Source organism: Anopheles merus, chromosome 3L (genome assembly GCF_017562075.2).
Source record: "Anopheles merus strain MAF chromosome 3L, AmerM5.1, whole genome shotgun sequence".
NCBI classification, from domain to species: Eukaryota; Metazoa; Arthropoda; class Insecta; order Diptera; family Culicidae; genus Anopheles; species Anopheles merus.
In genome coordinates, this window is record NC_054085.1 from 25,384,004 (window position 1) to 25,403,276 (window position 19,273).

General features: G+C 48.0%; 3 protein-coding genes across 3 annotated transcripts; 1 reads left to right on the forward strand and 2 right to left on the reverse strand.

Moving 5' to 3' along the window:
* Positions 1–504: 504 nt before the first annotated feature.
* LOC121599941 (elongin-C) lies at positions 505–4,108 on the forward strand. Its single transcript, XM_041928095.1, has 3 exons — positions 505–717; positions 1,018–1,298; positions 2,884–4,108. Exons 2-3 carry the CDS (start codon positions 1,093–1,095, stop codon positions 3,023–3,025), a joined length of 348 nt encoding a protein of 115 aa, XP_041784029.1. The 5' UTR covers positions 505–717; positions 1,018–1,092; the 3' UTR covers positions 3,026–4,108.
* A 2,178-nt stretch (positions 4,109–6,286) lies between these two features.
* On the reverse strand, positions 6,287–8,636 carry LOC121600317 (mini-chromosome maintenance complex-binding protein-like). Its single transcript, XM_041928786.1, has 3 exons — positions 7,224–8,636; positions 6,886–7,129; positions 6,287–6,808 (listed from the first exon to the last, which is right to left on the reverse strand). The coding sequence occupies exons 1-3, from the start codon at positions 8,477–8,479 to the stop codon at positions 6,434–6,436; spliced, it is 1,875 nt and encodes a 624-aa protein (XP_041784720.1). The 5' UTR covers positions 8,480–8,636; the 3' UTR covers positions 6,287–6,433.
* A 1,810-nt stretch (positions 8,637–10,446) lies between these two features.
* On the reverse strand, positions 10,447–18,928 carry LOC121599295 (protein argonaute-2-like). Its single transcript, XM_041927002.1, has 6 exons — positions 18,759–18,928; positions 15,257–16,346; positions 15,063–15,168; positions 11,966–13,132; positions 11,126–11,877; positions 10,447–11,038 (listed from the first exon to the last, which is right to left on the reverse strand). The coding sequence occupies exons 1-6, from the start codon at positions 18,784–18,786 to the stop codon at positions 10,945–10,947; spliced, it is 3,237 nt and encodes a 1,078-aa protein (XP_041782936.1). The 5' UTR covers positions 18,787–18,928; the 3' UTR covers positions 10,447–10,944.
* Between the last annotated feature and the right edge of the window lie 345 nt (positions 18,929–19,273).

Consider the following 19,273-nt stretch of genomic DNA (forward strand, 5'->3'; position numbering starts at 1 on the left):
CTTAGGAGGCGCTCTAGCACCAATCGCACACGACATCAAACATGAAAACTGTATGGGATTTGACATGTTCGATTTGTTGGTTATCAAATTCGATTGGTGCTAAAGCGCCGGGTTAGTTGTCCCCGTTAAACTTCTTGTTCTAGTCGCTAGTGATTTCAATAACTTCATAAGGAGTAATCAAGGCCGGTTCAACCCGAATCCACCGGATCGGAGTCATCAAGCAATTGCTTAAGCGACCCGAAAAGTGCAAGTAGGTGTAGTAGGTGCAACGATTCTGGTAGATGCAAGAAAGCATAAGCCACCCGTTCGTGTAGTGGGTTGAATACTTTACGCACCCGCTGCAACCACATGTCGGAATCGATTTCGACCGTACTCGATTCCGGGTCAGGTCGTGAAATGTATCGTACGTTCTGGTCACTCTGCCGCTCGGCACACTGTCACTTCAACGGACGTCAAACCAAAACAACACTTTGACAGCTCGATGGGCCCCCGTCGCCGCAGTGCTTCTCCCCTTCTCATCCCCCACACATTCTCGCTACCGTATGTTGATTCCGGTTCATTTTTCCTGTGCCTGCATTTACCTGTGTGTGCAAATCGAAACGGGTGCTTATTAAACTCCAGCCCTCCCGTCCGTGCATTGTTTGCAGGACGTCTTAGGGGTCATTTAGTGTTTCGCCTTGCTGCTTCCCGATTGCCGCTTCCGCTATATTGTAACAGGTGAGTAGAAGATTTTCCTGTAAACTGCACTGTATGATGAAAAGCAGCAGCGAGATAGTTTGTTGCCCTTTCGGATATGGGGATGGCATCAGACACCGCTGTCGTCTGGTAGAGCGGTGCAGCATACAGAACAATACGCGCACACAGACACATACACACACAAACGCACTGTACAAAACTGTATAGTCATCATCCGGTGATCATATCCTTTGCGTGTGATGTTTCGAGGATGTTGTTTCGAGGATGTTGTTGATGTTGTCCAAACTTTTATTTTCTGTCTTTCCATTTTCCCCTCCACAGCCGCACCCCTTGGCCCTCCTTCCGTGCGATATCAGCAAGTTCGGCACCCACACACCGCGCCAAAACACCAACAACATGGAGGAGCGCACCGGAACCGAGCGGATCTATGGCGGATGCGAAGGACCGGACGCGATGTACGTGAAGCTGATCTCGTCCGACGGGCACGAGTTCATCGTGAAGCGCGAGCACGCCCTTACCTCCGGCACGATCAAGGCGATGCTTTCCGGCCCGGGCCAGTTTGCCGAGAATGAAGCGAACGAGGTCAACTTTAGAGAAATACCGTAAGCGTCCCATTTCTCCCCCAAGCTTCTAATTACTTCTGTTATGTAATTTTTAGTGCGACCTTCCCCTCTTCCCTCCTCTTTCCCCGAGCGTGGAAAGCCTTAAAACAACGTGTGAGGATTTTCGCTGATAAAGCGTGCTCGGTAAAATGACGCGCACAGCGAGCAACCTTTGAACCCTTCGCCACAGTCGTGTCGTGTCGGCTGGCGCCATGGGGAACGATTGGAAGAAACGTGTTGAGCCCTCCGCGAAGAACAGCACTAGACATTGGGAGGAGATTATAATCACCTTCGCGTCTTGCAACAACCTTCACTATCTCGATAATATAAGGGATGGAAGGAGAAGCAAAAAGTTTGTTATCAAAGCGAAGGGCGACAAAGGCAGCATGTAACACACGCCACAGCACTGCTGAGTCAAAGCATGACTCAGTGAACGGTGTGTAAAGGCATGCTGATAGGCGCACAGTCTCTTCATTGAATTTCGTCATTGTAGTGTTGTTGTTAGTACACGATCTACACAACTAGAATCGTGTCCTTAAATCAATTTATAAGGCAAAAACATCCCCATCTCAACTAGTGCTGAGTAAATCTGATTCAGATTCATGAATTTAAATGAATTTTTGAATTGATTCAATGAATGTGAATCTCGATTGGTAAGATTCATGAATCTCGAAAGATTCAAGGGATTCATAAATCTCCAAAGATTCATCGAGCTTGAGCTTCTTATTGTTCTTCTTCTTGGCGTAACAACCTACGTGGTCATGCCAGCCTATGCTTGTTTTCGACACTTCTTGAGACATACCACGCACCCGTATAGTTAGTTTTGCTACGGGGAGACGGTCCATACAAGACTTGAACCCACGATGGGCATGTTAGGTGGGATCGCGCAAATTCAATATTTTGAATATCATACTTCTCTAAAGATTCATGAATCCCTGTTGATATGTGAATTTAAATGGATTCATGAATCTTTCGAGATCTTTCGAGATTCATGAACCCTTGAAGATTCATGGATCTTTTGGGATTCATTAATCCTTAAAGATTCATCAGTTTTTTGAGATTCATGAATCTTTGAAGAGTCGATTCGAGATTCGAATCACTCAACCCTGAAGATTCATATGAATGAATCACAACGATAGATTCACGAAGCCCAACACTAATCTCAACCCTCCCAAGTCGTTGGTACTTGTCTACTATGATTGCATCAGACTAGTCACCGCGAAATAATCTAACGAGATGCCTAGCAAAGTCTGAAATCGATCACGGTTGCTATACTGACTCAAAAGATCTAGCAGGTCTATCGACTAATGAGTTGTACAAGACCAGAAAGTGATCGATTCCCGGCGGGATCCTAGCATCTGTAAAAAGGGCTGAATTTGGCTCTATAGCGAGAGCATTGGGGTTTATCGTAAAATCGAAACTGCTTGGAATGATATCGTTTTGAGTTTGGATTGAAAAGCTGAGGAAAAAAGGCACCCATTTCATTGAACCCCGAACATTTGCTGCAATGCAATAGGAAAAGAGCAAATTAAAAAAAAAGTACTAACATTTTTTTTCAACCTTTTCTCTCCCTCTATCCCTGTAGCTCACACGTGCTCGAGAAGGTCTGCATGTACTTCACGTACAAGGTGCGCTACACAAACAGCTCGACGGAAATACCCGAGTTCCCGATCGCACCGGAGATTGCGCTCGAGCTCCTGATGGCCGCCAACTTCCTCGACTGCTAGGGGGACCACGCGCGCGACCCGCTCTGTGGGTGTGATAAACTCTCTGGTTTATGTTTTTTTTTTCGGGGTTTCCATCACCATATGCTGTTTTGGGTTTCCGTTTCCTTTTTTGTGTTAATTTTTTTTTGTATAAACCTAGGACCCTCCCCTCCCCTCCCCTCCCTTACTTTGATTGAGCTGATAAAACAAAACCATAAATATACATATTAATGACAAACATCCAAATAGAATTGTAATCCTTTCCCTATATAACTCTCTCTCTCTACTACAGTACAGGGTTTCTTATAGTTGTAGGACTCTGATTCTTTCTGATGCGAAGTGAACTTTATAGAAAATGAACTCTATGGCACCCTTTTTGGACAGGCTCCTAGCAAATTCCTATTGGATGTGTCCAACAAGGGTGCTACAGAGTCCGATTCCCATTACATTAAGTTGATTTCATGTAGGAAAGAGTCTATAAAGTGTCCCACAGCTATGAAAACTCCTGGAAAACCCTATAAAGGCTCCTTTGCATGTGTGTTAATATGCCGCGTAATTGATGTTGAAACTGCGTTCGTATAAAAAAAACAAATCTTAACTTAAAGCTAACTATTAGCCAACAGAATACGGAATCTGAATTTACTGCAATTTAATCTTCCCCTTTGACTCGGAAAAAGCCGCTCCTTCCATTTCCGGCTCATTCTTCTGAAATACTCGAAGCAGAAAGTTTTTTTTTTGTGTTGTGAAAGGGACAAGGATAAATATAGAATATTCGGTAGCCTAAAACACACCTGGATAGACGCCTTAACAAAACGGGAGGTGGCTGAAGCTGTTGATCATCGGGTTGTTGTATTGGTTCGAGCAATAGTCAGCAGCAACTGACGAGGCAGCATAGTGTGAGAGCCAACAAGAAGAAGGTGCAAATTACAGTTTTCCCACTCCTATATGTGTGTGTGTGTGAGCGTGTATAAAATTATCAGCTGGCATTTTTCGTTTTCCGTTTCTTTTGTATTATGTTAATTTCTCTGCTCTATACCATAATAACGATTTATACGAGTAATAAGAATAAAAATGAGTTTGTCGAAGAAATTTGATAAAAGGAAAGATTTGCATTGGAAGATTAAATGTTATCAAAATAGTTGAAATTAAGTTGTTGCTAATATACGGACTAATATGCTAATGTAATGAGCCTTACAGGGGTTTCCAAGTCACTTTCGAAAGTAAACATTGTTATAACGCATAAATAACATATTATTATTTATGCCAACTGTTGTTCCAGTCATCCAGCTGACATTTCATTTCCATCAAAATGATTTTTAATTTTGTCAGCATGATTTTCAACACGACCCAAGCTGGATTGAGTTTGACAGTTCCTTGTTAACAGGTTGGCTGATAAGTCCCCGGTCTGACACATAGATGGCGCCGCTAGTATTAAATGCATATTATTTTTATATACCTAGTACCAACCTTCAAATGATTCGTGTCAAAGTTTGACGTCTGTATGTCAATTAGTTTGTGAGACAGAGCGTCTTTTGTCAAGCAACTTTTGTTATTGTGAAAAAAATGGAAAAAAAGGAATTTCGTGTTTTGATAAAATACTGTTTTCTGAAGGGAAAAAATACAGTGGAAGCAAAAACTTGGCTTGATAATGAGTTTCCGGACTCTGCCCCAGGGAAATCAACAATAATTGATTGGTATGCAAAATTCAAGCGTGGTGAAATGACCACGGAGGACGGTGAACGCAGTGGACGCCCGAAAGAGGTGGTTACCGAAGAAAACATCAAAAAAATCCACAAAATGATTTTGAATGACCGTAAAATGAAGTTGATCGAGATAGCAGAGGCCTTAAAGATATCAAAGGAACGTGTTGGTCATATCATTCATCAATATTTGGATATGCGGAAGCTGTGTGCAAAATGGGTGCCGCGCGAGCTCACATTTGACCAAAAACACCAACGTGTTGATGATTCTGAGCAGTGTTTGCAGCTGTTAACTCATAATACACCCGAGTTTTTGCGTCGATATGTGACAATGGGTGAAACATTGCTCCATCACTACACTCCTGAGTCCATTCGACAGTCGGCTCAGTGGACAGCGACCGGTGAACCGGCTCCGAAGCGTGGAAAGACTCAAAAGTCCGCTGGCAAAGTAATGGCCTCTGTTTTTTGGGATGCGCATGGAATAATTTTTATCGATTATCTTGAGAAGGGAAAAACCACGAACAGTGACTATTATATGGCGTTATTGGAGCGTTTGAAGGTCGAAATCGCGGCAAAACGGCCCCATATGAAGAAGAAAAAAGTGTTGTTCCACCAAGACAACGCACCGTGCCACAAGTCATTGGGAACGATGGCAAAAATTCATGAATTGGGCTTCGAATTGCTTCCCCACCCACCGTATTCTCCAGATCTGGCCCCCAGCGACTTTTTCTTGTTCTCAGACCTCAAAAGGATGCTCGCAGGGAAAAAATTTGGCTGCAATGAAGAGGTGGTCGCCGAAACTGAGGCCTATTTTGAGGCAAAACCGGAGGAGTACTACCAAAACGGTATCAAAAAATTGGAAGGTCGTTATAATCGTTGTATCGCTCTTGAAGGGAACTATGTTGAATAATAAAAAACGAATTTTGACAAAAAAATGTGTTTTCCTTTGTTAGACCGGGGACTTATCAGCCAACCTGTTATGTATTGAAAATCATGTGTTGAAACTGAAATTTCATTTTGAAGCAAATACATCATTTGATAGCTGTTGAAAAACATCTTGAATGCTGTGAATAATTATGAGCACATTCTAAAATGGCCTGGAAAACCCTGTAAGCCCAGGTTTACATATCAACTGAAAATGAACGTGAAATGTTCAGTTTCTGTTTTGTTGTTATACTTCATTAAATATTAATCAAAATATGGCTAATCGTACCCCCAAAAGAAAGGAAATTTCCCCAACTATTTAGACTATAAAAAAAAACATTGAAATAATGATTTGAATGCATTGCCTTGTAATGACCTACTGACCATTATTTTTTTCATCATGAACGAAGCGGTTTAATTCATTATTTAAGTATGTTTTTTAGTCTAAATATAGTCTAAATCTTTCGCGACTAGCACATGTACTAGCCCGAATACAATTTCTCGGAAATGGGACGACTTGGGACCTTGTTGAGTGTTGCTTGTGTTCGTAGCGCACAACCTTAGATGCTTTTCCCCATCCCAAATTCAACAGCATTTTTCTCCAAAGGTCGTTCGAAAACCAACAACAACAACAACAACAACAAAAAACACATGTTTCTTTCCTTTTGCAAGAAAAATGCCATTTTTTTACAAAAAAATATTTTAAAACTAATTGACGAGACACAAAACCAAAGAGCGTACGCGCGCCCGTACACAAACAAGCAATAAGTTAAGGCACCCATCCACTCCTCCCCGGTCCAATGAGTCACGGTTCACTTTTGCGCTTGCTAAACAGCTCCATCCGGTTGCGCCGCTCGCCCTCCAGCGCCTTCGCCCGCTCCCAGTCGTCCCGGTGCAGCGCGGTCCGCCCGCGGCTCAGGCCGAGCAGGCGCGCTAGCACGAACAGCGCGTGCAGATCGTCCATCGTGACCGCACTGTTCTCGGTGCGCATCCGCACGAAATCGTCCTGCACGACGGTCGGGTCGAGCGTTTTCATATCGAACGGGCGCACCCGGGCCCCGGTGAGGAAGCGGCGCATACCGTCCAGCTTCGGGGCGGCGTAGTGCCGGCCGGCTTTGATCGTTTCGTCGATCAGCTTGATCGCGTCCAGGTCCGGTACGATCGGCAGGTAGCAGTTGTTCTGTTGCGGGGGGAGGGCAGGTTGAAAAGTCGGTTAGGTTGTGTAAATTGAAATTGAGTCGAATCTCGGACCCTTACCGGCAGCATGCTTTTCCCCTCGCTTAGCACCAGCACCGGTACGTCGGTGTTGAAATCGAGCTGATAGAACTGAAAGTCGTACTTGAGCCGCTGGGCCTTGATTAGGTGCGCCACGTGCTTGACCGCCTCGACGCCACCGGATTCCAGTTTGCCCGCCTCCAGCCGCGTCTCGTCCAGCACCAGATGGGTGTGGGGCGCCAGCTGCAAGATGCCGCTGGTGAGCTTGTTCGTTTTGTAGTCTTTTCTGAAATTGCAGTTGAAAAATTTACAAACAAAAGATGCATTAAAGTCTCCCTTTCCTGTTTGCAATAAGTAAAAAAGAGACAAAAGCTTCCTACTTGGGCGCAAACTGTAGCGTGTTCATGTTGTCGAGCGTCATCGGCAGATAGTGGCTGGCGGGAAGCAGCAGCTCGAGCAGCTCGTACAGCGAGCGCGTGTAGCCGGGCAGCACTTCCGCCGGGATGTTGCTGAGGTTCAGGCAAAACTGTCCCCTACACTCTACCTCGTCCCGGATGTACACGGACGAGACGAGATGGCAGAGCAGATAGTCGGCCGCGACGCCGTCCCCGAACAGGCACTGGGTGAGCAGGTTGTGCAGGTCCTTGTACGTCGTTTCGGCGAGCGCATCCGGGCAGGCGTCACTGCCCGGCGGTCCCCGCAGTAGCAGCGGATTCGTGTGGGGCAGCTTCCGCACACTGACGGCGTGCAGGCGCGGTATCAACGACGGCGGTGGATGCGTTGCCTGATGCTCCGTCACGTCGTCCACGAACTCGTCCATGCCCGTGCTGTCCCCGGTACCGTCCAGGGCCGGATCGACGGACAGGAAGCCGGCCACCTCGAGGACGGTGTTGAGCGCCCAGTCGTCGTAGTTGCTGTACAGCTTCACCAGGCACGCCTTGCCGGGGCGGTTAGCGATGGGCGAGTTGAGCAGATAGTCGGCGGACAGTACGGCCGTCCCGTTGGAAGAAGCGGCCGGTGCGGTACCATCACCACCATCGCTTGCTGTTCTCTTTTTGTTTCCATTACACTCGCCCGGTACAGTGTTCGTTGTAGTAGTCGTCGTCGTCGTTCCATCCACCTCCATCTCCGTGTCGTCCTCGTGGGAGCGTTTGGCGGTCGTGCTGGGCATTTGCTCACCCTGCTTCCAGCCAGTGGGGCGTACTCCAGCCGCCTCCTGCTCCTTCTCGTACCCTGCCGCCCACGGGTTCTGGCCCGGCACGGTAACGACGAACAGTGACCGCCGCTCGCCGAACGTGCTGCCTTCGTCGGTGCAGCCCGTGTCGACCGTTTCGGTCGCCGCGTTAAACACCAGCAGGTCGCGATACTTGCCATTCTGCTGCCGCACGACCGTACCGTCCGACTTGCTGCGCACGGCGTACCGCTCCAGGTAGCACTCCGGGTCCTGCATGTCCTGCAGCATGCCGCGGAACCGCACCAAGCACCCGTCCGGCAGGTGGGCCAGCTCGGTACAGTTGAGCAGGGGTATCGTGGACCAGAGCGCCTCGTCGGTCGACAGCTGCTCCAGGCAGGCTGGCTCGTTCGCGATCAAGTACTCCGGCGTCCATGCTGCGATTTCACGCACCGTTTCCATCATGCGTGGGGAGGTGGATTTTTTTTTTGTTGCTAGTTTGCTTGTTTATGCACTAACTAAACCAAAAGATACGAATTGAAACTGTGTTGCTTGTTGTGTGCTTTACGCCCAACCTCCCAAAAACCAACAGCAGTATTTTGCGCCAAATTTTGCTGTCATCGTCAATTGCGAGGTTGCTGTAGTTTATGTATTCGGCTGCGCCTAGAGAAGCCCAAGATGTATATATAAACAATGACAGCAATTTGCGAATCGTTCCCCAAGCAGAGACGATAGCAAATTGCACAATATCGGTAGTTTATGGGTATTTATCATTTGGAAATAAAAATAAATGGAATGGAAACAAATTGCAACACGGAAAAAAATCTCGTGTTGATTGCTTGGAACAACGAAAAAAAAATCCCGATTTGATTTGCTGCATGGAAGCTGCATAAGCGCTGTTTAAAGGTGTCCCCAGTATGTTTGGTTGCCTAGTAGTGATGGGAAACTGAGCACGAGCTGCTCAATTGGAGTGAACCACATCTGATTCGTACAATGTAGTACCTCAGATTCACAAAATCGTTCAATTGATGTACATCTTTTTATTTATGATTAGGGTCTTTGAAAGCGTTCAAAACTTCTTTAAGAACGATTGTCCCTGTACCAGTACTATCATTTGCTGTACATCACAGATATTCGATGTTGAGAGTCTAATAGGCCAAAAGCACTCCAAATGTCGGTTGAACGTAGCGTTCATGCGTGAAATACCGTTCATGCGAGTAGTTTGGTTCTGTAATACATTGTCATTTGAACTAGTGAATCGATCCGACTTCGACAATTTCGGAACAAACTCCGGAAGGTAGGTCGTGCCAGCATTATCCGAAATCGTTCGGAATCGTCTGGAGCCGCCCGGAATCACCCTGGAGTCGTCTGGAGTTGGCCTTCTCAACATTTCTTAAACATTCAATAATGCTTGAATTCACCTTTTGCAGTAGATAAACAGCATCAAAGTTCTCCAGGAGATTCTCCTAAATAGCGCCAAAGTAGATTATTTATGCAGTATTGCATTAGATTATTTTTCTTTACGTTTAATTTTATATTAACAACACAAAATGTTCTGTTTATGTGCAGAATTTTAAATAATTTTCAGTAAACTAAAAATTGCTTCACTTAATATTGCTACTTGAAATAACTCAAACCACAAACAAGAGCATAAACTGCGAGGCGATTAATGGTGCCAAAGTCATGCATAAAGTAAAGAACATACACCAAAAGTTCGGTACATGTTCTTAACAAGCCTTCAAGTTCCATAATGAACCATACACATCAGACTAACCAGTCGCAAGGTTCCAGAGAGTATCAAGCGCTTGTTAAAAAGCGCCACAGTTCCGCAAAGTATCATCTTATCTCTTAATTAGACACATAGTACGGTATCGTAACGTTTTTTTTTTTGTTAGCAAGCCTCAAATCACCTGTAGAGTATTAGCTGGCCATTTGGGAAAAGGTTTGCATTAGAAGTGTATGCGCAAATAAAAATACATAAAACACAACGAAATGCAATCCCTGACCTCAAGCACATTGCAGCGGACGGCTCTGATTGACTGCGGTCAACTCTGCAGACTCCGGACGATTCGGGGCGATTCCGGCCGACTTCGGGCAGCTCCGAGCGACTCCCGACGGTTCCAGACAATTCCGTACGGCTCCGGGCCGAACTAGTTATTCCTATTGGAACACTGGTAGTCGGATCGGATCGTCGTGGGTGCGCTCCAGAGAGCACATCACTTGTTCAAACTCTTCTCTCTACAGATCACCGGTTCGTATTGGAATCGATCACGCAAGGCGGCATTGCAGAAATCAGTGTTCAGGGTTTAAAAAGACCAATGTACCGATTTAAATTCAGTCATCAGCCAAGTTGACAATCTGTTGGATTGGATTTTTCGGATTGGAGCTAAACTCGTCTATGTGTTTAGAGTAAGAACGCAACCATCTCTATGTCCGATAGACACGCTTCAGTGCCGAAGCGAAGCCTTTAACACTAGTTTTATTAATGATCAATCTTTTTTTGTTTTTTTTTTTATATTTTTCGTTGATCTTATAATGTTTTATACGTTTTATAAAAGTTATTATAGCTGGTTAATTAAACATTTAGTTGTAGGATATATAAATTGTAACATGTATCGCATTTCTCATTGCAATTTCACCAATACGAAACAAACAAATAGGGCGCATTGGGGTTGAACATGCAAGCTTATGTAATAAATGTAATAATGTAAGCTTCATAAAGTTAGAGAGTAGTGAAAAAAGTGAAGAAAAATCAAAAGGACACTTCATGAACAGAAATTTGGTCCGTCATGAGAGAGACAGGGCAAAAAACATCACTTAAAGCTTCATTCTTTTTTCTTCAAACATGCAGACAATTTTACTTCTTTCGTCGCTAGTCTGGACGTACGCATTCCCTCCTCCTTCTTTCCACATAAAAAAAAACATTGCATTTAAACAAAGAACATGGGAGTGGAATTATTGACCGTGTCGATGATTTGAATGTCCCGGTAAGCATTTTCCAGATCGTTCATGTTGATCCGTCGGCTGGAAAAAAAAGGAAAGCAAAACCGTCAAACCCCTCTGTCAAACTACACACACAAACACCTGGCCTGCTGCTTCAAAAATACTCACTCCTTAATGTACACCCGGCCGCGGTAGGCGGCCAGATGGGCGTAGTAGGTCGGGGCCGGGTACGATACCGCCCGGTTGCAGCGCGCAAACAGGTGGCACAGATTGTACGTCAGCGCCTGCAGACTGTCCGGATGGCAGTTCGAGTCGTCGTACAGCACGACGTACTTGGTCGGCTTGGCGACGCCCTGCACGGCCGCATGGCTCACCAGGTAGAACTCGTACCGATCCGGGGTCGTGATTTCGCTGTCCACGATCGTGCCGGGCGGTACGTTACCGTTCTTGCCCTCGGTCGGGCAGCCGGGCTGCGGGAAGAAGCGCGTGTGGTGGCGCTTCTGCACCACGATGAACGTCACCGCCGGCTTGTAGCCCGGCTCGACGCGCGCAATCGCCGCGTGCAGTGCCTGCAGCTCGATCGTAAGTATTTCCGCAAACTGCCCGTCCGACACCCCGTCCCGGTAGTACATGATGCGCTCGGGCAGCCCGCCGTTGTACTGCTTGTACAGCAGCAGCTGCCGCTGCACGATGTTCTCCAGGTCGCGGATCATCTCGTCCCGGGCGCCCTGCAGCCGCACGCTGCAGTTGTACCGGAAGCCGGTCAGATCGTACAGTGCCGCCACGCCCACCACGCTCGGTTCGTTCTCGCTGAGCGGGTGCGTAACGTCCGCCCCGATGTACATCACCTTGCCGCGTCCGAGCGGTGGCACCGCGACCGACGAGATGCAGTGGTTCGTGCCGTTCGTTTTGGCGTTGATCTGTGCGGAAAGGCAGTGAAATAAAGAAGAGCAAACAATCTCCGTGAGAATAGATGCAGGTTCACAGCCGCCCATGTGACGCCCTTACCTTGAGCATGATGTTGTTGAGCGTGCTCATGTCGGTGCCCTTCTTGGCCACCGTCATGCCCTTCACGCACTGCGTCAGCAGCCCGATCCGTTCGCTCGCCAGCTCCGCCTTCTGCTTGACCTTCGCGTACGCATCGCCCCGGCTCGGCAGCACCACGATCGTGACCGCCGGTTCCTCCCGCTTGATGTTCTGCAGCAGCGTGCCGATGTCGCGCAGACAGTTGCGCATATCGCGCACCAGGACGTACGTTTTCGCCATATCGAACGGTTCCATCTGCACGTTGCAGCGCATTGCCTGCGACTGCAGCATCTCGCCAAACTTCTTCACCGTCGCCTCGTTCGTGTACGAGTCCAGGTTGAGGATGCGCCAGCGCAGCGGCCGCTTGCTCAGCTCCGTGCTCGGTACGATAAAGTTCTTGCCCTCCGCGCGCCACACGCCCCGCTGCGGGGGAATCTTCTCGCCCCGCGCGTACTCGATCGGCGGTGCGTCGATGATGCGGGCCGGCACCTTCTCGAACTCGTTGCTCACCGTGATGCCGAAGTCGAGCAGCGTCGGGCACTTGTTGTACTGGATCTGGGACGCCAGGTCGAGGATCTTGCGCTTGCGCTCCGGTGCGCTCGTCGCCGCGTACCGGATGATGTCGCGCGTACACTCCTCCGGGTTGTTTTTGTTCAGCGCCTGGCCCGCGGGTATGTCGCACAGCTCGGCCGGCACGTACACCGACCGCACGGTACTGCCGACGTGCAGCACCGGCAGGTTCGGGTAGCGCAGCCGGAAGTTGAGCTTGCGGGCAAAATAGTCGGCGACCGAGAGGCGCGTCCCATCCTCCAGCTTGAACATCTGCTGGCTGGCCGGTTCGCGCAACCCGTTGCAGCGCATCCGCTTGGCCATCTTGGTGGTCGGGTTCGTGTACACCACGTCCATGCCCTTGAGGAAGCTGTGCAGCTCCTGCTGCACCCAGCCGCTCACCTGATCCACCTGGCCGCGGTTGAAGTCGCCGATCACCTTCAGCACCGGCGCACCCATCGGGAACGCTTTGTGCGACACGTCCACGTTTAGGTATGGGCGCGAACCGAGCAGCGCCGACTGGAACAGCCCGAACCACAGCTCGTGACCCCGACCGATGTCGATGGATTGGCGGGGCACTGCGTACACGGCGCGCTTGAACTGGAGAAGGGTAGAAGAATAGAACAGCGAATAAGAATCGTTATTAGAACATGACAGTTTGACAGTAATTGACCCGTTTTGGATTATGCATCACATAATACAAAATTTTATTAAGTATAAGGAATTGCAGTAGTGATGGGTAAAAATAGCAAAAATCCGGTGACGATTCCGATCCGACTCCGATAATTTCGAAACCAACTCCGGAAGTTAGGTTCGTCCAGCATTATCCGCAGCCGTTCGGAATCTTCTAGAGCCGTCCGGAGTCGTTCGGAATCGTCCGAAGTCGTCCGAAGAAGTCCGGAGTCGCCTGGAGTCTTTCGGAGTTGGAGTCGTTCGGAGTCATCCGGAGTCGTCCGGAGTCGTCCAGAGCCGTTCAGAGTCGTCCAGAGTCGTTCAGAGTTGTCCGAAGTCGTCCAGAGTCGTTCAGAGTTGTCCGAAGTCGTCCAGAGTCTTTCAGAGTCGTCCGAAGTCGTCCGGAGTCGCCCAGAGTCTTTCAGAATTGGAGTCACCTGGAGTCTCCCGGAGTTATTGGGAGTGGGAGTCATCCGGAGTCGTCCAGAGTCGTCTGAAGTCGTCCGGAGTCACCCGGAGTCTTTCGGAGTTGGAGTCGTCTGGAGTCGTCCGGAGTTATTGGGTGTCGGAGTCATCCGGAGTCGATGATCCGACTCCGAACAACTCTGGACGACTCCAGACGAATCTGGACGAATACGACTCCGGAACTAGTGGTTCTCATTTTTCCGGAATCGGAATCGTGCTAACAATGGGCCCCTTTCCGTTTTAAGTTCGAAGATTGAAATTCCAGCTTTTAGCATTGTGTAGCAGTTTTCAAGCAGCTATCAAATGAGTATAATATACAGGTGGGCTTGTCCCAATTGACGTTCAAATTTGGTTATAAAAACATGCCATGAAACCACCTGGTCTACATACACTTTGATTCTAGATTCTACCACCTGATCTCATTAATGCACCTAGGGATTAAAGAAAACACGACCTTGTTTTGCCATTTTTTCGAGCAGATACTCGAATCTATTTCAAGCTTAGAGGCTGAAATAATCTAGACTGAAAATCACAGGCTACTTTTGTGTGTGGTTTTGTATGGAGAGTTGACATAATTTCAGCCTCCAACTGTTTAACTCCACATAAAAAAAACTGACTATAATCGTGAAGGGTCCCTTAATTGTCGGTGTCAGTTGTGGGTGCGCTCCAGAGAGTACATCACTAGATTTCAGGGCAATATTGGCATGTTGGGGCATCAATTCTTTTTTTTTTTAATTTACCACTAAATGTAATTGTTCTTACATTACTCTATGATTTTACTGTTAAACTAAGAATGAAAAAATAATACAAAACGGGACAACCCGGACATACCGACAAACCATGCAATTCGGGCAATATGAGCCATAACAGAACCTCTTGGGGCAAAGTTTTTTTTGCATGCGTCAAAGTTTTGTTTTGTTAAAAAACGTTAAAAAAAAGTAAAGATTTGCAAGTGTGACAGTGACAGCTCTACAGTATAACCGAACATGTCTACGCCTACTTCCGAACAATTCTATATCTCGCTGAAAGAGTCTATTATATGCCTGAACGAATCTACAACTCGCTGAACATGTCTATATAATCCTCGAAAATCCTGTAAGTCGACTACAGAGTTACGACTATTAATGAATCTTTGAGGTAGTAGTTACCACACCAAATACGTCACACACTTTTTTTTTCTTTTGGCTCAACAACCGTTGCCGGTCAAGGCCTGCCAGTACCACACTACTTGTGGGTTTGGCTTTCAGTGACTTATTGATCCCCCCATAGCAGGATAGTCAGTCCTACGTATGGCGGCACGGTCCATTTGGGGCTTGAACCCATGACGGGCATGTTGTTAAGTCGTACGAGTTGACGACTGTACTACGAGACCGGCTCGACGTCACACACTTACCCGCACAAAATTGGGATTATTCTCATAGGCACTGCGCAGCACCACATCCAGACATTGGATGGCACTCATCGGTTTGGCCATTGTCTCCTCATTCGATTTCATATACCTGTAAGCATCAAATCAATAAACAAAACGAATCAATAAACTCTCGGTGTCACGAAAAAAGGAAGCATCTTAACAAAAAGTATTCTTACGTTTTCAGCACGCCCAAATCGAGCTGGGCCGCTTCCTTCACCTGCACGGTGTACTCGCGCTGCTTGCCACCGTCGTCCGGCTGGAACACCACCTTCGCCTTCTTGTCGCTCAGCTTGCGCGTGGTGTACGCGTTCTTCTGCCCGTCGAACGCCAGCATGGCGCCCGGATAGTTTTCCCGACAGAACTGCGCAAACACGGGCCGGTAGAACTTTTTCGGCCGTTCCGGTTCGATCGCGACGTCGTAGTGGTACGCCGTACCCTTCAGCTTGTCCAGCAGCAGGCGGAAAAAGTTGGCCTCGACCGAGACGGGCTTGCCGCGCTTACCGTGCGCCCCGCGCCGCACCAGCACCGGTCGCAGATCGGTTCGGCGAATCTTCTCCTTCGCTATGCGCATTGCGCCCAGGTTCTCCTCGATCGTCTGCAGCGTGCCGTCACCGGAGCTGGACGATTTGGTCGACGCAACGGAAGCGTCCCGGTGCACGGCACCACCGGTGGCAGTAGCGGGAGCCGCAGGTTTGTGTTGCTGCTGGTGCTGCGGACGCTGCTGTTGCTGTTGCTGTGGGCGCTGTTGTTGCTGCTGCTGCTGGTGCTGCGGACGCTGCTGCTGCTGCTGTGGAGGGCCCTGCGGCTGTTGCTGCTTCTGTGCATGCCCTTGCTGTTGCGGGGGTCCCTGCTGCAGTGTACTTTGTGGCTGCTGCTGCTGCTGCTGCTGCTGCTGCTGCTGCTGCTGCTGCTGCGGACGCTGCTGCTGCTGCGGACGCTGCTGTTGCTGCTGCTGTGGGCGCTGTTGTTGCTGTTGTTGCTGCTGTGGGCGCTGTTGTTGCTGCTGCTGCTGCTGCTGTGGGCGCTGTGGTTGGTGCTGTTGCTGCTGTGGCGGTTCATGCTGTTTTTGCGCCTGTTGCTGCTGTTGTTGTGAAGGTCCCTGCTGCTGCTGCTGCTGTGGCCTTTGTTGAGGCTGTGGCTGTGGCTGCTGTTGCGGCCGTTGTTGAGGCTGCTGCTGTTGTTGTGGTTGTGGTTGTGGTTGTTGTTGTTGGGGTGGCGGTTGTTGCTGTAGTGCCCTTGGCACCGTTTGCCCAACTGCGCCAAGAACTATGTAGGAAAAATGGTTTTATCTTCTTCAATAATGACACGCAAAGAGTGAAAAGACAAACAACGCACGATGAGTACGGTTGCTTCAAATAGCAATATTAATGATAAGGACGCTTTTTCAGCAAAACGACAAATGGATTAAAGAGATCAATTGTTCAGTTCCGTAGTCCGAAGTAGTGATGGAAAAAATGTAGTTTTCGTCGGAATCGATTCCGACTAGTTCCGAAGTTTTCTGGCATCGAATCCGGATAGTAGGCCCAGTATCAGTTTCCGGATTCGGCTCGGGAGTTGGTTCTGAAATAAGCCTCCGAAGCGGAATCGACTCCGTAATTGGCTCCAGAATCGGAATTAGCTCCGAAATCAGATCGATTGCGAAACGGGGTCGGTTTCGGAATCTCCATACGAATAGGCATTTGGGTAAAATGAAAGCCGCAAAGAATCAAAATTTACTTGTAAACGATCCATGTAAATTTCATTTCTGCAGTCAATCGGAGTCGGAGTCGTCCAGAGTTGTTCGAAGTCATCCGGAGTCGTTAGAAGTCGCCCGAAGTCGTTCGGAGTTTTTGCCAACGGAATGGAAGGCCTAATCACAAGCACATTACATTGGATGGTACCAGTTGACTCCGACCATCTCTGACTCCGCCTCCAGACGACTTCGACAGACTCCGGACCACTCCTGACAACTCAGACCGTGACGACTACGACTCCAGTAAACTGGTGGTTCCCATTTTGCCAGTTCCGGAATCGGACTAACAATTGTCGGAGTCAGATCGGAGTCATGGGAGCGCTCCAGAGAGCACATCCCTATTCCGCTCACCTATGAAGAGCACTGCTCGGGCAAAACTGTGCAGGGATTAAAGCTTCCAGAAAATCCCAGATCCTTCTAGAAACCATAAACAGAACTCTCAGGCGTTAGCGTAAGGCAGAGCATCATTTGGCTACATAAATTTGACTATTTACATGGAACTTTACGAACATGTTTACAGATTTTGCCTCCTTTGGGCAACAAGGTTTGCCGACTGCTGGCGTAAGGGTATGATGAGTAATAAGTACTTAAAGTCAGCGAGCCACTTGAAAAAACGCACAGAAAATGAGCTGGAACTAAATTTTCTCAGCCCCTTGCTTATCGCTCCAGCCTGCAAAGTGCAAAAAATGACACATCAAGGCAACGTTGCCACTGTTGTACCTTTTTCACTGATGCTGTAGCAAGGGCAACTAAAAACGCAATTCCAGCAATGTGAAATCGATACATCGTCGAGTGCATCTTGCCGGATGCAGCAATAGAATAATTGCCTTTTTGGGACAGTCGTAAGGAAAAAGTCGGGGTAAGTGCAACACGAAGGATGATGCAATCTCGACTGATGCGAGAAACATTTAATAATGGCAAAGAAAAAAGGCACCCAAAGCTCGGCACTTACCTATCTTCTAAAAACGCAATTCCAGCAATGTGAAATCGATACATCGTCGAGTGCATCTTGCCGGATGCAGCAATAGAATAATTGCCTTTTTTGGGACAGTCGTAACTCATAGAAGTCGCCCGAAGTCGTTCGGAGTTTTTGCCAACGGAATGGAAGGCCTAATCACAAGCACATTACATTGGATGGTACCAGTTGACTCCGACCATCTCTGACTCCGCCTCCAGACGACTTCGACAGACTCCGGACCACTCCTGACAACTCAGACCGTGACGACTACGACTCCAGTAAACTGGTGGTTCCCATTTTGCCAGTTCCGGAATCGGACTAACAATTGTCGGAGTCAGATCGGAGTCATGGGAGCGCTCCAGAGAGCACATCCCTATTCCGCTCACCTATGAAGAGCACTGCTCGGGCAAAACTGTGCAGGGATTAAAGCTTCCAGAAAATCCCAGATCCTTCTAGAAACCATAAACAGAACTCTCAGGCGTTAGCGTAAGGCAGAGCATCATTTGGCTACATAAATTTGACTATTTACATGGAACTTTACGAACATGTTTACAGATTTTGCCTCCTTTGGGCAACAAGGTTTGCCGACTGCTGGCGTAAGGGTATGATGAGTAATAAGTACTTAAAGTCAGCGAGCCACTTGAAAAAACGCACAGAAAATGAGCTGGAACTAAATTTTCTCAGCCCCTTGCTTATCGCTCCAGCCTGCAAAGTGCAAAAAATGACACATCAAGGCAACGTTGCCACTGTTGTACCTTTTTCACTGATGCTGTAGCAAGGGCAACTAAAAACGCAATTCCAGCAATGTGAAATCGATACATCGTCGAGTGCATCTTGCCGGATGCAGCAATAGAATAATTGTCTTTTTTGGGACAGTCGTAAGGAAAAAGTCGGGGTAAGTGCAACACGAAGGATGATGCAATCTCGACTGATGCGAGAAACATTTAATAATGGCAAAGAAAAAAGGCACCCAAAGCTCGGCACTTACCTATCTTCTGCGGTTTCTTTTTCCCCATAACGGCTGGTTTTGGTTGGTTTTCCGACAAAACACCTTATTAATCCTTAACTTGTATATTTGTATCTTTAGAACTACAAATGCTGCGCAGTTGCACGTCTATTTGCTTGCAATGAAAATACTGAACTGTTTGCCTGTAGGAAACGACTGTGGGAGCTCTACCATGGTGGCGTTTGGTCATTTAAGGTGACATTTTGACAGCACAAAAATATATATCATCGCCTCGGCGAAAGGCGGCGTTTGAAGTGGCCGTTGAGATCTGGAGTAAGCTGGACTTAAGTTAAGGACTGATGTGCTGTACAGAGCGCAGCCACGACTCTGATCCGACTCCGACTATTGTTAGTCCGATTCCGACTCCGGCAAAATGGAACCACTAGATCCGCCCGAAGTCGGAGTCGTTCGCAGCCGTTCGGAGACGCCCGGAGTCGTCCAGAATCGTTCGGAGTCGTCTGGAGCTGTTCGGAGTCGTCCAGAGTCGTTCGGAGTCG